Source organism: Pristiophorus japonicus, chromosome 4, assembly GCF_044704955.1.
Source record: "Pristiophorus japonicus isolate sPriJap1 chromosome 4, sPriJap1.hap1, whole genome shotgun sequence".
In the NCBI taxonomy this organism is placed as follows: domain Eukaryota; kingdom Metazoa; phylum Chordata; class Chondrichthyes; family Pristiophoridae; genus Pristiophorus; species Pristiophorus japonicus.
The window spans coordinates 271,292,522-271,313,233 of NC_091980.1; the positions used below are offsets into that span (position 1 = coordinate 271,292,522).

Sequence of the window (20,712 nt, forward strand, 5' to 3'; positions counted from 1 at the left end):
GAACCTGTGCCAAGATGCAGAACAATAGTAACTGAGTGCATACTGGGAAAGCACTATTCTATGATTGAGTTATTAAGTGCATTGAATTGGGGGAGGAGGATGAAGAGAGTGTCGAGCAATGATTAGCACTGTGTGCTAATGCTGTGTCCCTCTCTTGCTCTTGGCTTTTGAATCAAAGCCAGGAGAAAATTAAATGAAGGCTTCCTCTCATTGTTCCGGTGACCCTTTGCCAGTCAATGAGTTCCAGCAGTTTTATTCCAGTTTTGAATCCCTCTTCAAGGTTCTCTGTATGTGTTTCTAATGTCGGTTGTTTTTCAACTCTTTTCTTTCCCAGATCATTATCTCCTGTATATTTGTTTCCCGCCCCTCCTATTTCACAGCTCTATCCAATTGTACACAATCTGTGAATGGAAATCAAACTCCAGACCAGTAGCGCTGTCAGAATTCTTTCAATTGCTGCTATTTGCCTTTCCCCCAGCCCCCACCCCCTGCCTCCTCAGAAGGCGCTGGCTTTTTCTGGGGTATATTCCGCAGACACTGGCTGCCCTCTCGCATTCTGCCCGTGTAGCCATCCTTCATTTGAAAGCTCGGGTGGAATGTGTTGCTCGGCTATCAAATCCTACATGTGTACACGACCATTTTTCAACAGGTCTTGCTGGATGCTGATCGCTTGGAACCCTGATAGATTTTTGTTTTGTTTTGTCCTCTACCTGGGAGGCCATTTGCAGCACCTCCACTGTGACCCTGGCTGAAATCGGCTTACCCAGCATTGACCAGTGATCAAACCTTCCTCACTACCTCGTCATTTGGCGCCCTTACCGACTGAGTCGCATATTCCATATCTTTTTAACGCTTTGAAACAGAGGAGCAGAAATTATAAATCACGATTCTGTAAAGCCATGCATGGTGGATTATAATAAAGCGACTAACAATAATAAAAATAATAATTGCTGAGGCAATTCAGCAGCATGACGAGTGAACACAGTTTTGAATGTGCATTAACCCAAAGACTTTAATCACCTTTAGGAGGCAGACGGAAAGCCCACAGTTCCTCAGCAGCAGGATCCACCTGAACCGATTTCAAAATGTGGAGACCTCTACGTCACATTCAATTACAAACCCACCAACCACAAACTGGCAGTTACGATAGTTACTGCTAAAAACATCCCCGATAAGGACCGCAGTGGTGCTAATTCATGGCAGGTGCACACCGTCCTCCTACCCGGCAAGAGGCAGCGTTCCAAAACCAACATTCAGCGAGGATCTATGCCTGTCTTCAATGAGACTTTTAGGTTTAACAAATTGGAGCCAGAGGAGCTGCCTAATTATGCTCTCCGATTCCGCCTGTACGCGGTGAGGAAGATGAACCGAGTGAGAATGATGGGGGAGAAGCTGTTTTACCTCAGGAATCTGAATCAAGAGGGAGAAATGGAAGTGTCGCTACTCCTGGAGCCAAGGAGCAACTTGAGTGTAAGTACAATAATGATAAATGAATGAAATGTCCACTTAATCCAAATCTACATTTAGAAAGACATGGATTACTCAGCACAGGCTTGTAAGGGAAGATCATGTCTGATTAACTTGATTGAATTTTTCGAGGAGGTAACCAGGAGGGTCGATGAGGGCAGTGCGTATGATATAGTATATATGGATTTTAGCTAAGCTTTTGATAAGGTCCCACATGGCAGACTGGTCACGAAAGTAAAAGCCCATGGGATCCAGAGCAAAGTGGCAAGTTGGATCCAAAATTGGCTCAAGGGTAATGGTTGGTGTGTGTTTTTGTGACTGGAAGGATGTTTCCAGTGGGGTTCCACAGGGCTCAGTACTAGGTCCCTTGCTCTTTGTGGTATACATCAATGATCTAGACTTGAATATAGGGGGTATGATTAAGAAGTTTGCAGATGATACAAAAATAGGCTGTGTTGTTGATAACGAAGAAGAAAGTTGCGAACTGCAGGAAGATATCAATCAACTGATCAGGTGGACAGAACAGTGGCAAATGGAAGTTAACCAAGAGAAGTTTGAGCTAATGCATTTGGAGAGGGCTAACAAGGAAAGGGAACACATTAAATGGTAGGACATTGAGAAGTGTAGAGAAACAAAGGGACCTGTGAGTGCTTGTCCATAGATCTCTGAAGGTAGCAGGCCAGGTGGATAAGGTGGTTAAGAAGGCATACGGAATGCTTGCCTTTATTAGCCAAGGCAGAGAATATAAGAGCAAGTGGATTAAGCTTGAACTGTATAAATCACTGGTTAGGCCACAGCTGGAGTACTGCGTGCAGTTCTGGTCACCGCATTACAGGAAGGATGTGATTGCACTGGAGAGGGTACAGAGGAGATTTACGAGGATGTTGCCAGGAGTGGAGAATCTTAGCTATGAGGACAGATTGGATAGGCTGGATTTGTTTACCTTGGAACAGAGGAGACTGAGGGGAGACCTCATTGAGGTGGATAAAATTATGAGGGGCCGAGATAGAGTGGATAGGAAGGGCCTATTTCCCTTAGCAGAAGGGTCAACAACCAGGGGGCATAAATTTGAAGTCATTGGTAGAAGGTTTAGAGGGGATTTGAGGGGAAATTTCTTCACGCAAAGGATTGTGGGGGTCTGGACTCACTGCCTGAAAGGGTGGTAGGGGCAGAAACCCTCACCACATTTAAAAAATACTTGGATGTGCACTTGAAGTGCCATGGCCTGCAGGGTTATGGACCTAGAGCTGGAAAGCCTCTTGTTGGCCGGCGCGGACATGATGGGCCGAAATGTCCTCTTTCCATGCTGTAAAGTTCAATGATTCTATGATTAATCAGATAGAGATTGCAGCATAGAATCATACAGCACGGACAGAGACCATTTGGCCCAACGTGCCAAGAAGAGTAATCCAAGAAGAGTAATTGCCCTCCGTAGAGGAGGGATAAGAAAGTGGGGGCGGAGGAATATCAGGGGAAAACACTCTGCACATGGGCACATACACATAGCATGTAGATTTGGTATGTTAGCAAAACTGAAGATTTTAAAAAAATGTTTTTCTCTAATTAAAATATTGCCGAGAGAATAATAGTCCTGTGTTGTTTAAAGGGGCTTAACTGCAATCTAGACCACAAATATAAATTGATTAATTTAATAGTTTCAGAATTGCTGTTTGGGCGAGATTGACACTTTTACGCAAATGACACTGCGGATTTGACTTAGTTATTAGTAAAACTATGGTTAACATAATTTTATACACATACATAGGTTGTATGCTTCACTGAAAACTGCTATTTAAACATTTCCTATAGAGACCTGAGTTAAAATGTCCACCGTTACCTGTTACACTTATCTGTTACATTTCCCTGTGACACCAGTAGGTGGCACCCTAACTTTCAGTGTGAATGTTATGGCTTGTTTTTCATGGCTCCATTACACCACTGCATCTTTTCCCCAAAAATCACTCGGAATGTTTCCAGAAAAAGATTTTCATCCACCATTTATTTCTTAGCAACTGAAATTTCGAATGTTCAAAATAAGGTTTTAAACAAAAAAGAAAAACAAAATACATATATTACAATAACAAGATTGAATTTATCGATTGAATTGTCTTTTGTGTTTTCTAAAGCTTTCATTGAAGCTTTTACTGAAAGCTCTCAAATTTTCCCAAATTTTCCCAAAAAGCCTTGGATTTTTACCTAGAGACGTAACTGAACGCAGCTGAATGTAGATTGTGCAGTCTGAGCATGTACAGTGTATTGTGTTCCTAACACAGATGAGGCTGCACACAGGGAGGTTAAAGTAACAATGACCTCAGTCTTTAATAAGACACTCCAGAGTGAGGAACAGGCCTTAGGGGCCGGCTTATATACAGTGCTCTCAAGGGATGCTGGGATCCCTGGGGACTTCAGGGGATGAGCTCCCTGGCGGCAGAACATGGGAGTTCATGCTTTACAGATACACAACATCACTCCCCCCTCAAAGTCAAAAGTGAAAACTATTTACAAGGTGAGGCGGTCGGGAGCCTTTCTTTCCCTGGTGGACCGCTTCGGTACAAATGTCTGTTCTGGTGTGTTGGCTGTGCCCTCGCTGGGCTGGCGTGTTGTTGGCCCTATAGTGCTGCTAGGTGAGCCTGGCCTTGCTGGGCTGTGATGGGTTCGATTTCCTGGTCCGGCGTGGTGTCGTTGATCCTTTGGGTGTGTGTTGTGGGCTCGAAAAAGGTGGTGTCTGCTGTGGGTTGTTCAGGGCAGTCTGTGGACTGCAGCCTCGTTTGGTCCAGGCAAATGTGTCCATTGTCTAGTTCGACTACAAACACCCTATTCCCTTCTTTAGCTATCACCGTGCCCACGATCCACTTGGGACCATGTCCATAGTTTAGCACATTAACAGGGTCATTCAGATCAATTTCCCGTGACACAGTGGCGCGACCATCAATTACATTTTGTTGCTGCCGCCTGCTCTCTACCTGATCATGCAGGTTGGGGTGAACCAGCGACAGTCTGGTTTTAAGTGTCCTTTTCATGAGTAGCTCAGCCGGGGGCACCCCTGTGAGCGAGTGGGGTCTCGTGCGGTAGCTGAGCAGTACTCGGGACAGGCGGGTTTGGAGTGAGCCTTCTGTGACTCGTTTAAGGCTCTGTTTGATGGTTTGTACTGTTCACTCTGCCTGCCCATTGGAGGCTGGTTTAAACGGGGCCGAGGTGACATGTTTGATTCCATTGCGGGTCATGAATTCTTTGAATTCGGCACTGGTGAAACATGGCCTGTTATCACTGACCAGTATGTCAGGCAGGCCAGGGTGGCAAACATGACCCTCAGGCTTTCAATGGGTGGCAGTGGCGGTGCTTCCTGACATTATTTCACATTCAATCCATTTTGAAAAAGCATCCACCACCACCAGGAACATTTTACCGAGAAACGGGCCCGCATAGTCGACATGAATCCTCGACCATGGTCTGGAGGACCAGGACCACAAACTTAGTGGTGCCTCTCTGGGTGCATTGTTCAACTGAGCACATACGCTGCATTGCCGTACACAGAACTATAAGTCAGAGTCGATACCGGGCCACCACACGTGGGATCTGGCTATCACTTTCATCATTACTATACCCGGGTGTGTGCTGTGGAGATCCGAGATGTACGCCTCCCTGCCCTTTTTTGGTAGCACTATGCGGTTACCCCACAACAGTCAGTCTGCCTGAATGGACAGCTCGTCCTTTCGCCGCTGGAACGGCTTGATTGGCTCTTGCATTTCAACGGGAATGCTGGCCCAGCTCCCATGCAGTACCCAGTTTTTTTTACTAGGGACAGCAGAGGATCTTGGCTGGTCCAAGTCCGAATCTGGCGGGCCGTGACAGGTGATTTATCATTTTCAAACGCTTCCATGACAATCAACAAGTCTGCGGGCTGCGCCACCATCAAGTTTGCAGGCTGCGCCATTTCCAACCCCGTGGTGGGTAATGATAGCCGACTGAGAACATCTGCACAGTTCTCGATGCCTGGCCTGTGGCGGATGGTATAGTTATACGCTGATAGCGCGAGTGCCCACCCTTGTATGCGGGCTGAGGCATTAGTATTTATCCCCTTGTTTTCAGCGAACAGGGATGTGAGGGGCTTGTGATCGGTTTCCAGCTCAAATTTGAGGCCAAACAGGTACTGATGCATTTTCTTTACCCCGAACACACATACACTAATGCCTCTTTCTCAATCATGCTGTAGGCCCTCTCGCCTTAGACAAGCTCCTGGAAGCATAGGCGACAGGTTGCAACTTCCCCGCAACGCTAGCTTGTTGTAATACACACCCGACTCCGTACGACGACGCATCACATGCTAACACATGGATTATACAATACAAGCAGCTTGTTGGAGCATAAAATGTTTCTGGCTTTCTCAAAAGCAATTACTTGGTTTTTTTCTCCATACCCAGTTCTCACCTTTGCGCTATAACACATGTAGAGGCTCTGAAAGGGTGCTTAACCCCGGTAGGAAGTTACCAAAATAGTTGAGGAGTCCCAGGAACGACCACAGCTCCGTGACGTTCTGTGGCCTGGGCGCGTTCCTGATAGCCTCTGAATGGCGTCTGTGGGCTTAATGCCGTCCACCGCGATCTTTCTCCCCAAAAACTCCACTTCTGTTGCCATGAAGACGCATTTCGACCTCTTCAGCTGCAGCCCTACGCGATCCAGTTGCTGGAGGACCTCCTCCAGGTTTTGTAGGTGCTCAGCAGTGTCCCGACCCGTAACTAATATGTCGTCCTGAAAGACCACCGTGTGTGGTACCGACTTGAGTAGGCTCTCCATGTTTCTCTGGAAGACCGCTGCAGCCGACCGAATTCCAAACAGGCATCTGTTATAGATGAACAGTCCCTTGTGCATGTTGATGCAGGTGAGGCTCTTCGAAGACTCCTCCAGCTCCTGCGTCATGTAGGCCGAAGTCAGGTCGAGCATGGTGAACGTCTTGCCTCCTGCCAGCGTCGCAAATAGATCATCTGCCTTAGGTAGCGGGTATTGGTCCTGTAGCGAGAAACGATTAATAGTTACTTTATAATCACCGCAAATCCTGACCGTGCCATCACTTTTGAGTACTGGAACAATCGGGCTGGCCCACTCGCTGAATTCCACTGGGGAAATGATGCCCTCGCGTTGCAGCCTGTCCAGCTCAATTTCCACTCTCTCCCTCATCATGTGAGGTACCGCTCGCGCTTTGTGGTGAATGGGTCGTGCCTCTGGGACCAAGTGAATCCGCACCTTCGCCGCAGAAAAGTTTCCAATGCCTGGCTCAAAAAGGGAAGGAAATTTGTTAAGAACCTGGATACATGAGGCCTCATCGACATGTGACAGTGCTCGGACGTCATCCCAGTTCCAGCGGATTTTGCCCAGCCAGCTCCTTCCAAGCAGTGTGGGGCCATCGCCCGGGACAATCCAGAGTGGCAGTTCGTGCACCGTGCCCTCGTAGGTGGCCTTGACCATGGCACTGCCCAGGACAGTGATGAGCTCTTTGGTGTACGTTCTCAGTTTCGTGTGGATGGGGCTTGTAAAGTCTTTACACAATATAACAAATCCACACGAGGCACATTCTATGGACAAGGTCACACCATGACCTGAACCTTTATTCACAGGACCAAGAAGTGATGACACTGCGTGGGACCTCCCTTTATATACCTGGATGACCAGGTGAGGAGTGTCTCCCACAAGTTCACCCGCTGTGGTCAAGGTGTGCATTTCTTACGTATATACAGTATTGCAGTGTTGTTACATAAAGGTTACTAACATGACATTACCTCCCCCTCAATATCTTATTGGCATAATAGATTAAGTCTCTTGGATGGTCTGCACTCTCGCGTGGAGCGCCGCAGTTGGGGCTCTGGTTGTTGAGCCTCGGTATGCATGTCTGTGTGCTGTGGTGATTCCGGCCTGTCCGGGCTGACCGCAGGGACTGTGCATGCTGCTGAATGTTCTTGTTGCTCGTTCACTGGCAGTGGTGTGAATACCATCTCATGATCTTCCTCAGGTTCCTCAGTGTCCATGCTGAACCTTTTTTTTTACTTGGTCCAGATGCTTGCGCCATATCTGCCCATTGTTAAGTTCAACCACTGTGACCCTATTCCCCTCTTTGTCTAATACAGTACCCTCAAGCCATTTGGGCCCCAAAGCGTGATTGAGAACAAATACGGGGTCATCAATTTCTATACATCTCCCCCTTGAATTTCAGTCATGGTACTCATTTTGGGACTGGTGCTTACCCTCAACAATGTCGGACAGGATTGGATGAATGAGGGACAGCCGAATTTTGAGTGTTCATTTCATGAGTAGCTCCGCGGGCGGGACCCACCGTGAGCGAGTGCGGCCGGGACCTATAGGCCATCAGGAGGCGCGATAGGCGGCATTGAAGGGAGGGTCGTTGAATCCTGAGCATGCCTTGTTTTGGACCGCGCGTTCCGCTTGGCCATTGGAGGTCGGCTTGAATGGTGCTGTCCTGACATGGTTAATGCCATTACCCAACATGAACTCCCGGAATTCGTAGCCTGTGAAACATGGGCCATTATCGCTAACAAGGATGTCCGGCAAGCCGTGGGTCGCAAAGACTGTGTGCAGACTCTCCACAGTGGTGGATGTCGTGCACAAATTCAAAATGATGCACTCGATCCATTTTGAGTACGCATCAATCACAATGAGAAACATTTTTTCCATGAATGGGCCCGCGTAGTCTACGTGAATACGTGACCATGGCCTGGTAGGCTGGGCGACGGGCTGAGTGGTCCTCCCTGGGGGCATTACCCAGCTGGGCACATGTCGTGCACCTGCGAACACAGTGTTCCAGGTATGAATCAATTCCCGGCCACCACACATGTGACCGGGCAATGGCCTTCATCAGCACGATGCCTGGGTGCTCGCTGTGGAGTTCCCTGACGAATGCTTCCCTGCCCCTCTGGGGCATGACTACCTGGCTGCCCCATAGTAGGCAGTCGGCTGGGATGGAGAGCTCATCCATCCGTCTGTGAAACGGTCTGGCCACCTCAGGGCATGCTCCGTGTACGGGCGCCCAATCCCCAGTCAGGATACATTTCTTAATCAAGGATAGGAGGGGATCTCTGTTGGTCCTGATTTTGATCTGACGGGCTGCACTGTCAAAGGCATCGACAGCCATGACCATCTCAGTGCTTTGCTCTGCTGCCCCCTCAGTGGTGGCCGGTGGAAGCCTGCTGAGCGCGTCAGCGCAGTTTTCGGTGCTGGGCCGGTGCCGGATGGTGTAGTCATACGCAGCGAGCGTGAGAGCCCATCGCTCTATGCAAGCTGACACATTGGCATTGACAGCCTTGCTGACTGACAGCAGGGATATTAACGACTTGTATTCCGTTTCTAATTCGAATCTCCTGCCAAAAAGGTACTGATGCATCTTTTTCACCTCATAGACACATGCGAGTACTTCCTTCTCAACCATCCCATATCCCCGTTCAGCTTGAGAGAGCGACCTGGAGGCATAAGCCTCAGGTTGTAGTTGGCCCTCAGCGTTACCCTGCTGCAACACGCACCCAAATCCATAGGACGATGCATCACACGTCAGAACCAATTTCTTACGGGGGTCGTACAGGGTCAACAACTTATTTGAACAAAGTAGGTTCTGCGACCGATTGAAAGCCCGTTCCTGACAGTCCCCCCAAACCAATCACAACCCTTACGCAGTAGCACGTATAGCGGCTCCAACAATGTGCTTAAGTTCGGCAGAAAGTTCCCCAAATAGTTAAAGAGTCCCAGAAATGAACGCAACTCTGATGTGTTGCAAGGCCTGGGCGCTCGTCGAATCGCCTCCGTTTTGGATTCGGTGGGCCGAATCCCATCTGCAGCAACCCTCCTGCCCAGGAACTCACCCTCAGGAGCCAAAAACACACATTTAGACTTCCTGAGTCGCAGGCCTACCGGGTCCAGTCGGCGCAGCACCTCCTCCAGGTTGTGGAGGTGTTCCTCGGTGTCACGACCGGTGATGAGGATGTCGTCCTGAAATACGATTGTTCCGGGAATGGATTTGAGCAGGCTTTCCATGTTTCTTTGAAAAATCGCGGCCGCTAATTGAATGCCAAACAGGCACCCGTTGTAAACAAACAGTCACTTGTGCGTGGTGATGGTGGTCAGTAGTTTAGATTTGTCTGCCACTTCTTGGGTCATGCAGGCTGGAGTGAGGTCCAACTTGGTGAACAGCTTGCCACCTGCCAGCGTGGCAAAAAGATCCTCCGCTCTCGGGAGCGGGTATTGGTCTTGTAGGGACACCCGGTTGATAGTGGCCTTGTAGTCGCCACAGATCCTGACCGAGCCATCTGCTTTTAGGACGGGAACGATGGGGCTCGCCCAGTCGCTGAATTCAATGGGCGAGATGATGCCCTCTCTCAGCAACCGGTCCAACTCGCTTTCAATTTTCTCCCGCATCACATATGGCACAGCTCTGGCTTTGTGGTGCACTGGTGTGGCGTCCGGGGTGATGCGTATCACTACTTTGGTACCTTTGAACGTCCCGACGCCAGGTTGAAATAGTGATTCAAATTGCTGTAGGACCTGTGAGCATGAACTTCGCTCCACAGATGACATGGCGTGCACATCCCCCCATTTCCAATTCATCTCAGCTAACCAGCTCCTCCCCAACAGTGCGGGACCATTGCCCGGGGCAATCCAGAGCGGCAGCCAGTTCACCGATCCATTGTGTGTGACAGCCAACATTGCACTGCCTAGCACTGGAATGATTTCTTTGGTTATGTCCGTAATTGCATCTCAATGCATTCTAGTTTGGGTCTGCTGGCTTTGAGTAGCCACAGCTTTTCGAATTGTTGAACACTCATGAGTGACTGGTTGGCCCCCGTGTCGAGCTCCATGCGTACAGGGATGCTGTTTAATAGGACTTTCATCATCATGGGTGGCGTTTTGGTATATGATCTGTGAATGTTTGCCACATGAACCCGCTGAACTTCAGCGTCCCTTGATTTGCCCCACGCGTCATCCTGCCTCGCAGACACCTCTTCTGGTCCATCCGCCTCGTAAATTAGCTGGTCACAGGCTTCCTGCACATTCTGGTTAAATGGCCACTGAGGTTACAATTTCTGCAGACGAACTGTTGAAACCTGCAAGTCCTGGCAGCATGTCTGCCCCACACCTCCAGCATGAACTGAGATTCCCATTGTTGTGAACAAAAGAGCTGTTACAAGGCATTCCTCGCCGATTGTCCCTTTGACTGCTCTTGAGCACCCTGTTAGTGGGTGTCAATGGCCCCATCCCAGAATGCATTGTCCACTGCGGGGGGCGTAAATGTCCGTTCAGCCTGCCATTGGTTCTGTGTCGCATTTATGATATTGACTCCCTGATCCATCGCCACGTTGGAGGCAGAATTGGGCGCATATATTATCTTGGTTTCCTCCTCCCCGCCATAAAAGTCTGAGCCATCAACGCCGCCGCTTCCAAGGTCAAATCCTTGGTCTTAATTAGCTTGCTGAAAATCCCAGCATGACCGATGCCCTCAATAAAGAAATCCCTTAGCATCTCCCCCCTGCAGGCGTCTGTGAACTTACAGTGGCTGGCCAAGCGCCGGAGGTCCGCAACGAAATCCGGTATGCTCTGTCCTTCCCGACGTCGGTGGGTATAGAATCTGTGTTGGGCCATGTGTACGCTGCTCGCCTGTTTGAGGTGCTCATCGATTAGTTTGCTGAGCTCTTCAAAGGTTTTGTCTGCCGGCTTCTCGGGTGCTAGCAGATCTTTCATGAGCGCGTAAGTCTTTGGTCCACAGCTGGTCAGTAGATGAGCCCTTCACTTGTCGGCCGCTGCGTCTCCCAGCCAGTCCTTCGTGATAAAACTCTACTGGAGCCTCTCAATGAAATCGTCCCAGTCCTCACCAACACAGTACCGTTCATCTGTGCTGCCAGTGGCCATTCTCTTGGGTCGTTGATTCCCGTTTCTTGTCGCCAATGTAAAGTCCTTGCACAATACCACAAATCCACACGAGGCACATTCTATGGACAAGGTCACTCCATGACCTGAACCTTTATTCACAGGACCAAGAAGTGATGACCCTACGTGGGACCTCCCTTTATATACCTGGATGACCAGGTGAGGAGTGTCTCCTACAAGTTCACCCCCTGTGGTCAAGGTGTGCATTTCTTACGTATGAACAGTATTGCAGTGTTGTTACATGAAGGTTACATACATGACAGGGCTCAGGTCTGAATGCCTTGTTGCACCACAGTCTCTCAAACATCTTTTTACTCATGATGGATTGGCTAGCACCAGTGTTCTGTTCCATGGCTACGGGTAAGCCATTCAATTTTATGTTTAGCATTATAGGTGGACATTTCGTCGAAAATGTGTGCACCCTGTGTACTTCAGCATCTGCCTCCTCTCTCTCAGGCTCGAAATTGCTTTCATCCACCATGGACCGATCTTCCTCTGTCACATGGTGGTTAGCAGGTTTTGCAGATCTTGCAGCTCGTTTGCAAGCTCATTGGAGGTGCCGCATTGTTCCACAGCTCTTGCAAACATACCCTTTGAAGCGGCATGAATAGGCTGAATGGAAGCCTCCACAACGCCAACAAGGTGTGAATTGCCTTTCATTCATCCTTTGTTGGGGACTCTGAGTCATCTGGGTCACCTGAGGCCTGCTGGCAGTTGCAGACTCATGGTTTCTGCCCTGTACATTTCTGCTCGCAAACACAGTTCCAGTTAATTTATGAACATTGCTAGCACTTGTGTGCGGAGAGATTTGTTTGGTGTTATCACTGGTGGACATAAATGCCTGTGCTATTGCAATGGCCGTACTGAGGGTCGGTATCTCTGCAGTCAAAAGTTTTTGTAGGATGGTCTCGTGGCCAGTGCCCAGTACAAAAAAGTCTCTGAGCATTTGCTCCACGTAGCCATCAAACTCACATTGTCCTGCAAGTCGCCTTAGCTCGGCAACGTAGCTCGCCACTTCCTGACCTTCAGATCGCTGGCACATGTAGAACTGATACCTCGCCATCAGCATGCTCTCTCTTGGGTTAAGATGCCCCTGAACCAGTGTAACAGCTCCTCATACGATTTATCTGTGGGTTTCACTGGAGCCAGAAGATTCTTCATGAGGCTGTAGGTCGGTGCCCCGCAGACTTTGAGGAGGACCGCTCTCCTTTTTGCAGCGCTTCCTTCTCCGTCCAACTAGTTGGCTACAAAGTACTGATCTAGGCGTTCGACCTAGGCTTCCCAGTCCTCGCCCTCCGAGAACTTCTCCAGGATGCCCACAGTTTGCTGCATCTTTGCGTTGGATTTGTATTCTCGTCGCCAGTTATTGTGTTCCTAACACAGATGAGGCTGCACACAGGGAGGTTAAAGTAACAGTGACCTCAGTCTTTAATAAGACACTCCAGAGTGAGGAACAGGCCTTAGGGGCCGGCTTATATACAGTGCTCTCAAAGGATGCTGGGATCCCTTGGGACTTCAGGGGATGAGGTCCCTGGTGGCGGAACATGGGAGTGCATGCTTTACAGATACACAACACAGTGTACCCAAATTTCCAAGATACATCACAACTTATTCCAGCAGAATTGCTGGGACATTTTTCTTTCACTTCTAACAGCTTCTGATTAGTTGTTTTTCAAAATGATTAGAAAGAAAAGCTAGAGGTCAAATTTCAAAAGTTTTTTTTCAGATGGAGTTCTCATTGAGTGTTTTTTTGAATGTAAACTGTGTGTGTATATGTGTGAGAGTGAGAAAACTTTACAGACTGTACTGATAACATAACTGTTGTAGTTTCTGTTTTGTGTTCTATAAACATCAGAAAATATATTAAGCTGAGAGTGTCTTCATCCTAATTTGGAAACATTTTTCAACATTGTTTTTCGAAGCAAATGGAAATCATCCAATGATCAAACCTGTGTTTTGTTGATAGTCGGAAAACGTAAGCAGTCTATTTACTGACACCTGTGTGTGTGTGTGTGTGAGAGAGAGGCACAAAGCGCCTATCCTCATCTTAATTTGAATTTTTTTTTAAAAAAACAAGTTGGATTTTGGAAGCAAACAAAACCTCAGAGAATTGGATGAGGAAAAGGTAAGAAGTGTTGGGTTGAACAAAACAGGTGAAGGTCACGATACCTCTGGCCTTTTGCCACCTGCCTGTGGGGGAAGCAAGAGAGAGATGGACATAGGATGAGGTTAGTGAAAACAGAATGAGACAGAGGGAGAATGCAGCAGTTTAGCATTTCAAACAGGAAGAGGTCGGAATAGCGATGAAAGTGAGTCAGGATAGCAATGCAAGTGAGGGATTGATAGAAAAAGGAGGCATAGTGGGTCACTGAAGAGGTATGGGATGTGATGAGAGTGACGGAGAGGATGGGAAGTGAACTACCGAGAGCTGCAAGTCCTGTTTTCCCCACAATGCCCACTGGGTAGTGTGGTCTGCAGCCCTCAACGGCTCCTCTTTCCACCACCTCACACCACCATCCACCTCTCAACTGAAAGGAAAGAAAAAACAGACAGGCACAACAGAAAGAAGGGAAGATAAAAAAAAAGAGTGATTGGATCAGAAGAGGAGATCCAGAGAGAGAAACAGCAAAATGAATATAGCAGAGTCGGGTTAAAGAGCTCTGCCACAGGATATTCACTATTCTGGTTAACGAGATGATTTTTTTTTTAGGACATTCCTACTGCATATGACAGTGTTCTTTAAAGGTGATGGAAAATCACGGGTTGCACACACATCATTTCCTGAGCTGCACACCTTATGATTGCCTTATATTTCTAGACGTATCTCTGGTGCAGATGTTGCATTGATAAATGACGTAACCTGTGCTACGACCTTAGAATCCACTGCAGACTGAGCTCTATCCTATATTTAATCACCGTAATTATATTTCCGATCACATTTTTAAAGATTAGAACTTAGTGATTGGAGAAATGTTTGTTTAGTCCCTCAGGTTAAAGGGTATATTTTGATGTCCTACAGAGTGGAGATTCACAGATCAGCCTGTCTGCCATCTCTCACAGCGACAGTGCTTCATCAACGCAATCACTTTCACATGGCGGAGTTCCAGAACTACTAGTTGGATTATCTTATAATGCCACGACAGGAAGACTTTCTGTTGAAGTAATCAAAGGCAGTCACTTCCGAAACTTGGCCGTGAACAGGCCGCCTGGTGAGTGAAATTAATGTTTATTACAACAGTTGTGGTATATTCAGCTGAAATGTTTGTTCAGATTACCATTTTCTCCATAATTTGTCATATTTCCCTTTCTCCCTTCAAGAGCATACACATATGCATTACCCATGAGTAAACTGTGATCCCAAGACCTGTCCATCATAAAGCTCGGGCGGTTCCGTACATGATGAGGGACAAGGTCGAAATCGAACAGAACAGACTCCAGCGTGAAGGGGTCATACCACCAGTCAAATTTAACAAATGGCCAGCCCCATTGTTCCTGTGTTGAAGAGTGATGGCACTGTCAGGATTTGTGGAGACTACAAGGTTACGATCAACCGAATTTCGAAACAGGATCAATACTCATTACTGAAGGTCGATGACCTGTTTGCAGTGCTAGCTGGGGGGGGGAACTCATTCACTAAACTAGATCTGACATTGGTCTACATGACACAGGAGCTGGTCGAGAATTCGAAGAAACTTATGTGCATCAACACTCATACAGGACTGTTTATCTACAACAGATGTCCTTTTGGAATTCGCTCGGCTGTAGCCATATTTCAGAGAAACATGGAGAGACTACTGAAGTCCATCCCTAGAACCATCGTGTTCCAAGATGACATCCTGGTCACAGGTCGTGACACTGCCTAACATCTGAACAACCTGGAAGAGGTTCTACATTGTCTGGACAAAGTGGGACTCAGACTGAAACATTCGAAGTGCGTCTTCATGGCACCGGAAGTCGAATTCCTGGGGAGGAAAATTGCTGCTGACAGCATCAGGCCTACGGACTCAAAAACCAAGGCCATCAAAAATGCACCCAAACCTCAGACTACTCAACTACTTCGGTAATTTCCTACCTGGATTGAGCACCTCATTAGAGCCACTGCACATGCTGCTAAGAAAAGGCGACAACTAGGTTTGGGGTGCGTCTCAACATAGAGCTTTTGAGAAAGCTACTAATCTGCTTTGCTCTAACAAGCTGCTGGTATATTATGATCCATGTAAATGTCTAATATTGGCCTGTGATGCTTCATCATATGGAGTTGGTTGCGTGCTCCAACAAGCTAATGAGTCGGATAAACTACAACCTGTTGCGTATGCTTCTAAAAGTTTGTCAAAAGCAGGAAGAGCCTACAGCATGGTAGAGAAAGAAGCACTAACCTGTGTGTATGGGGTTAAAAAGATGCATCAGTACCTGTTTGGTCTTCAGTTTGAACTGGAAACAGATCACAAGCCACTCATTTCATTATTTTTGGAAAACAAAGGTATCAATACCAATGCATCGTCCCGCATCCAGAGGTGGGCGCTGACATTATCTGCCTATGATTATGTCATTCGCCATAGACCTGGCACTGAGAATTGTGCTGATGCACTGAGCTATCTGCCGTTGCCCACACCAGAGGTGGAGACGCCAAAACCTGCAGACCTACTGTTAGTTATGGGTGCTTTTGAAAGTGAAAGAACCCCTCTCACAGCTCAACAAGTTAAGAACTGGACCAGCTAGGACCCGATATTATCGGTTGTGAAACGTTGTGTTCTTAGTGGTGATTGGTCTGCCATACCAAAGCAAATGGGTGATGAGACCAAACCTTACAACCGTCACAAAGACGAACTATCCATTCAGTCAGATTGTTTACTGTGGGGTAATCGTGTTGTTATGCCTAAGAAAGGCTGAGAGAAATTTATACATGATCTACATAGCACTCATCCCGGTATCGACATGATGAAAGCCATTGCCAGATCTCGTATGGTCTACATAGCACTCATCCCGGTATCGTCATGATGAAAGCCATTGCCAGGTCTCGTATGGTGGCCTGGAATTAACTCTGATCTGGAATCATATGTACATCAGTGCAACACTTGCATGCAGCTAAGTAAAGCACCAGCGGAATCGCCGCTGAGTCTGTGGTCGTGGCCAGCTAAATCATGGTCCAGGATCCACATCAACTTTGCAGGTCCCTTCCTGGGAAAGATGTTTTTAGTTGTGGTGGATGCATATTCCAAGTGGATAGAGTGTATAATCATGTCATTCAGTACATCCACAGCTATCATTGAGAGCCTTCATGTCATGTTTGCCACTCATGGTCTGCCCGACATCGTTGTAAGCGACAACGGACCTTGCTTCACTAGTCTGGAGTTTCAAGAGTTTATGAAACTCAATGATATCAAACATGCGAGTTAATTGGTCTCCAATCAGATCTAAATCCATCCTCAGCCATTTTCTGCCTATGGGCATTGAGGCAATTCTCAATCCACCATGACAGATTACCATTAACTCCATAAGAGAGGTTAAACATGTACAAGAAATGTTAGTCGGATCTAAACTGGCTCAATAAAAACTTTAATATCCATACCTACAAGAAACACACAACTGTTTTCTAAAAACTAGAAAGTATGTGATCTCTACGGGCACTCATACTCTACATTTATGTTAGTTTGGGGGGAAATGTTACTACATTTCACATAGGTATGGAATACAATCTTTTGGCAGTATTTGGGGATGAGTGACTAAGATGCAGATTTGTCTCTGGTTTCTCGATCAGTGTTTGGCCAACAGGTGGCATTGTGCTGTGTATTGAGATGTACTGTGTTAGTTTTGATTTTCTTGAGGAGCAGTGCCTCATAATCTCAAGAATCCCACCTGGCTATTGGGGACAAATTGGGCAGATTATTCTTTAATTGGCTATAATTGTGGCAATTTTATATTAACTGGGCTGTTCACTACACATAGACACCAATTGTTTTTAGCCACTATCACTGGCATTGGATGGCAGTGAAGTTGCATATAAATAAATTATGGATGTCCCTCCTTGTTAACAAGTTTACAATCATACTAAGAACAGAAACCTGGTTACAGCATCATAACAAAATGGCTATTTGGCTGGTCTGCTGAAAGCCAGCACTCTAAACAGTGACGGGACACTGATTCAATTTGTAGCCCGTGGTTTCTGAAAGGCTATCTTCGGGAAAGGCTTGATGTTAAAATTAGAATGACTACTCTCCTGGCACAGTAAGAAGGTTAGAGTACTGACTTCATGAGTGTTCACTGCAAATTAATCTGTCTCCTTACAGAGGAAAGAAGTCTAGAGGAGTCATTTGATGTTCAACATATTCCCTTTATAGAAAGAAATTATACCTTAAATTTCTTTTGAGGTTTTCTTAAGATTGTCAATCTTCTTGATGACGTGGAGACTCCCCGATGGCATTAATTATGGGGGCCATCCCAGAGCAGTGGCGTAGTAAGCAGCAGAGTCCATGGCTTCAAACTGCCTTGCCCAGATGCTGCCCTGCACTCTACAGATTGGGAAATTTTCACTTTGAGCCTGTAGCATAGTTTCCTGGGATTGGCTGGATTCAGAGCAGGTCTCAAAGCAGTTTGAAGCCAAAGCTCCCACTGTTTACCGTAGTTTTGTCCAGGCACCCCCCAAAACTAACAATACTGGTACATCCTAATGTGGAGAGGGAGACCCCACGTCAGGGAAAGGGAGACCCCACGTTGGGGAAAGGAAGATGCCACTTCAGGGAATGGGAAATGCCACTTCGGGGAAAGGGACACCCCACTTCAGGGAGAACTATTATTTTCTTCTATAAAGGAGAAGGAATGTCTCAGGGAGCACTCTGAGTGTAAAGTATCCTCCCCAGTCTTTGATTCCCCTTTAAGTGGGGAAACACAAATGGAGGTGGATAGGAAAATGGTGGTGCTGTCAGTGTCTTACAAACATGAGATACCTTTGGATTAAAATTGTTTGAAAATATTTTTTCCATTACTACCCTCTAAAAGAAATCCAATACTTAAGAGAGTTGAGAGTCTAGTTTGTAGGTGTTCATTTGATCAAGCAAGGCTAGAATGACATTGACATGTGAAACAGAAAGAGAAAAGGTCAGCTGGAATGAGTTTGGGCTCAATTTTCCCGGGTCATTTGCACCGTTCTTTTGGCACGCACCGTTTGTTCTGGCGTAAGAATTTCATTCAAAGTTTCCCCCTGGTATCTGCGGCGGCGTAACTGCTTTAGTTACGATTTTTCTAGGTTAGGTTTTTTTGACGTCATTGTTCCCTCGTGTCTGTGCCAGTTTTCAGCATTTTTCGCAGTTTGCCCAAAAATTTTTTTTATCCTAGGTCGGCGTATCTGGCCACTCCCGAAAAACCTTCTGGTGTGTTAACAGAAAGCAGCGCACATTGAAAAATCAGCACTGAAAAACGCCATTGTTTTTCATCAAAGTTTTTGGAGGGCGTCTCTAACACTTGAAATATCCATAATAAAGTTCAACTTTTTTTTAACCTTTCAACGGATGACATGGACGTTTCTTGGATTTCTGAAGTTTTCATTTTTTTTCCCGCACACGCCACCACCGAACGTCTTCAAGCAGGGCTGGAGAGTGGGGGGGGGATCATAGTATCGGCCGTCAAAATCGGCCCCGGGCCCGGACACAGAGGCTCAGGGCTCGGCTGGAAAACAAGCCTGGGGGGAGGTGGCAATCGGAAGGCTGCTGCATTGAGCCCGGGGAGGGGGTTGCTGATCGGAAGACTGCTGCATTAGGCACAAGACTGCAATGAGTTTGGGGGAGGGGGGGGAGAAGGGGAGAAGTCACAAGCCTGCAATTAGTTCTGGGGGGCGCGGGGAGTGAGGAGAGGGAGAAGAAGTCACAAGACCTGGGTGTGGTCCATCTATATAGACCTTGGGGAAAGAGAACAAAGAACATGTCCTGCCTGCCTTTCTGCCGTTTTGAGCGGTGTTCGTACCTGCACCTGAGTGATAAAGACTGTGTCAGAAGGCTGCATTTCCGCAAAGAAGTTGTAAGTGAGATCTGAGAGTTGGTCAAAGCAGATCTGCAACCTAGAAGCATCAGGAAGACTGCTTTGTCAGTTGAAGTGAAGTTTACAGCTGCACTTTCATTTTATGCCCCTGGATCATTTCAAGCTACAAGTGGGGATGTGTGCGCCATCTCTCAACATGCAACATATGTCTGCATTCGGCAGGTGACAGCTGCACTATATGCCCGGAGGAATGATGACATAAAGTTCCCCATGGCCGCCCAAGCAATGCGTGACAGGGCTGTGGGCTTCTCCAGGATTGCTGGCTTCCCAAAGGTACAGGGCTGCAATAATTTTACCCACATCGCCTTGCGAGCACCTTTATAGGATTCCGAGATGCACAGGAGCAGAAAAGGCTTCCACCCCATTAATGTACAGCTCGTGTGTGATGACATCCATCACATCATGTCAGTCGATGCAAGATACCCTGGGAGCACCCATGATGCGTTCATCCTACGCGAGAGCATTACATCTACCATGTTTCAGGAGCAGCCAGAAGGGCAGAGCTGGCTACAGCGAGACAAAGGGTATGGCATCACCACCTGGCTCATGACGCCCCTACATGTAACCCGGATGGAAGCTGACTGGCAATACAACATGTCGCACTTTGTGATGCGCAGCATAATAGAGAGGACCATTGGCATTTTGAAACAGCGTTTCCGATGCCTGGACCATTCCGGAGGCTACTTGCTGTAACTCCCCTGAGATTGTCGGTCAGTTCACTGTTGTATGCTGCATAACATAGCCACCATGAGGCAGCAGCAGCTGGTAGGTGGAGACCCACCAGCGGTGAGAGTGGCTGATGATAATGATGAAGAAAATGCAGCAGATGAGCAGGCGGATGAGGAAGCCATGGAACTACTTCAACCCGGAGCACCACGGCGGAGGAGGGCGGTCCATCGTGCCCCTTTAACGATAGCTCGAGCCTTGCGCCAGCAGCTCATCCGTGAACGTTTTACTACCTGAAGGCTCAGCGACAACTATTCCACATAGACCATGTTTATTGTTTGGACCTGTTCCGTAATGTGTTGTGATAATGGAACAAATGATGGAAATGATTCTTGTTTACTTCAAAAGTTGTGTTACTAATGGAACAAATAGTGAAAATGATTCAGATTTAATGTAAAATATATTTTATTCAAAAGTTTAACAAACAGTTCTTTATACTTAACTTTAATAAAGTTATTCTTGTATCAAACTTTAAAGTTTTCAGTTACGATCACTTACAAACTCTAAGATCACTTAAAACGTTTAAGATCACTTACTAACTTTTAAACTTGTAAATTTACATAACTT

General features: G+C 47.1%; 1 protein-coding gene across 1 annotated transcript in view; it reads left to right on the forward strand.

Annotated features, from left to right (window-relative positions):
* syt16 (synaptotagmin XVI) overlaps positions 1–20,712 on the forward strand; it is a 75,378-nt gene that overhangs the window by 42,679 nt on the left and 11,987 nt on the right. Inside the window, exons 4-5 of the mRNA XM_070877548.1 lie at positions 1,027–1,470; positions 14,408–14,597. Of these exons, the coding sequence (XP_070733649.1) occupies positions 1,027–1,470; positions 14,408–14,597 (634 nt within the window). The remainder of the gene's footprint in view (positions 1–1,026; positions 1,471–14,407; positions 14,598–20,712) is intronic.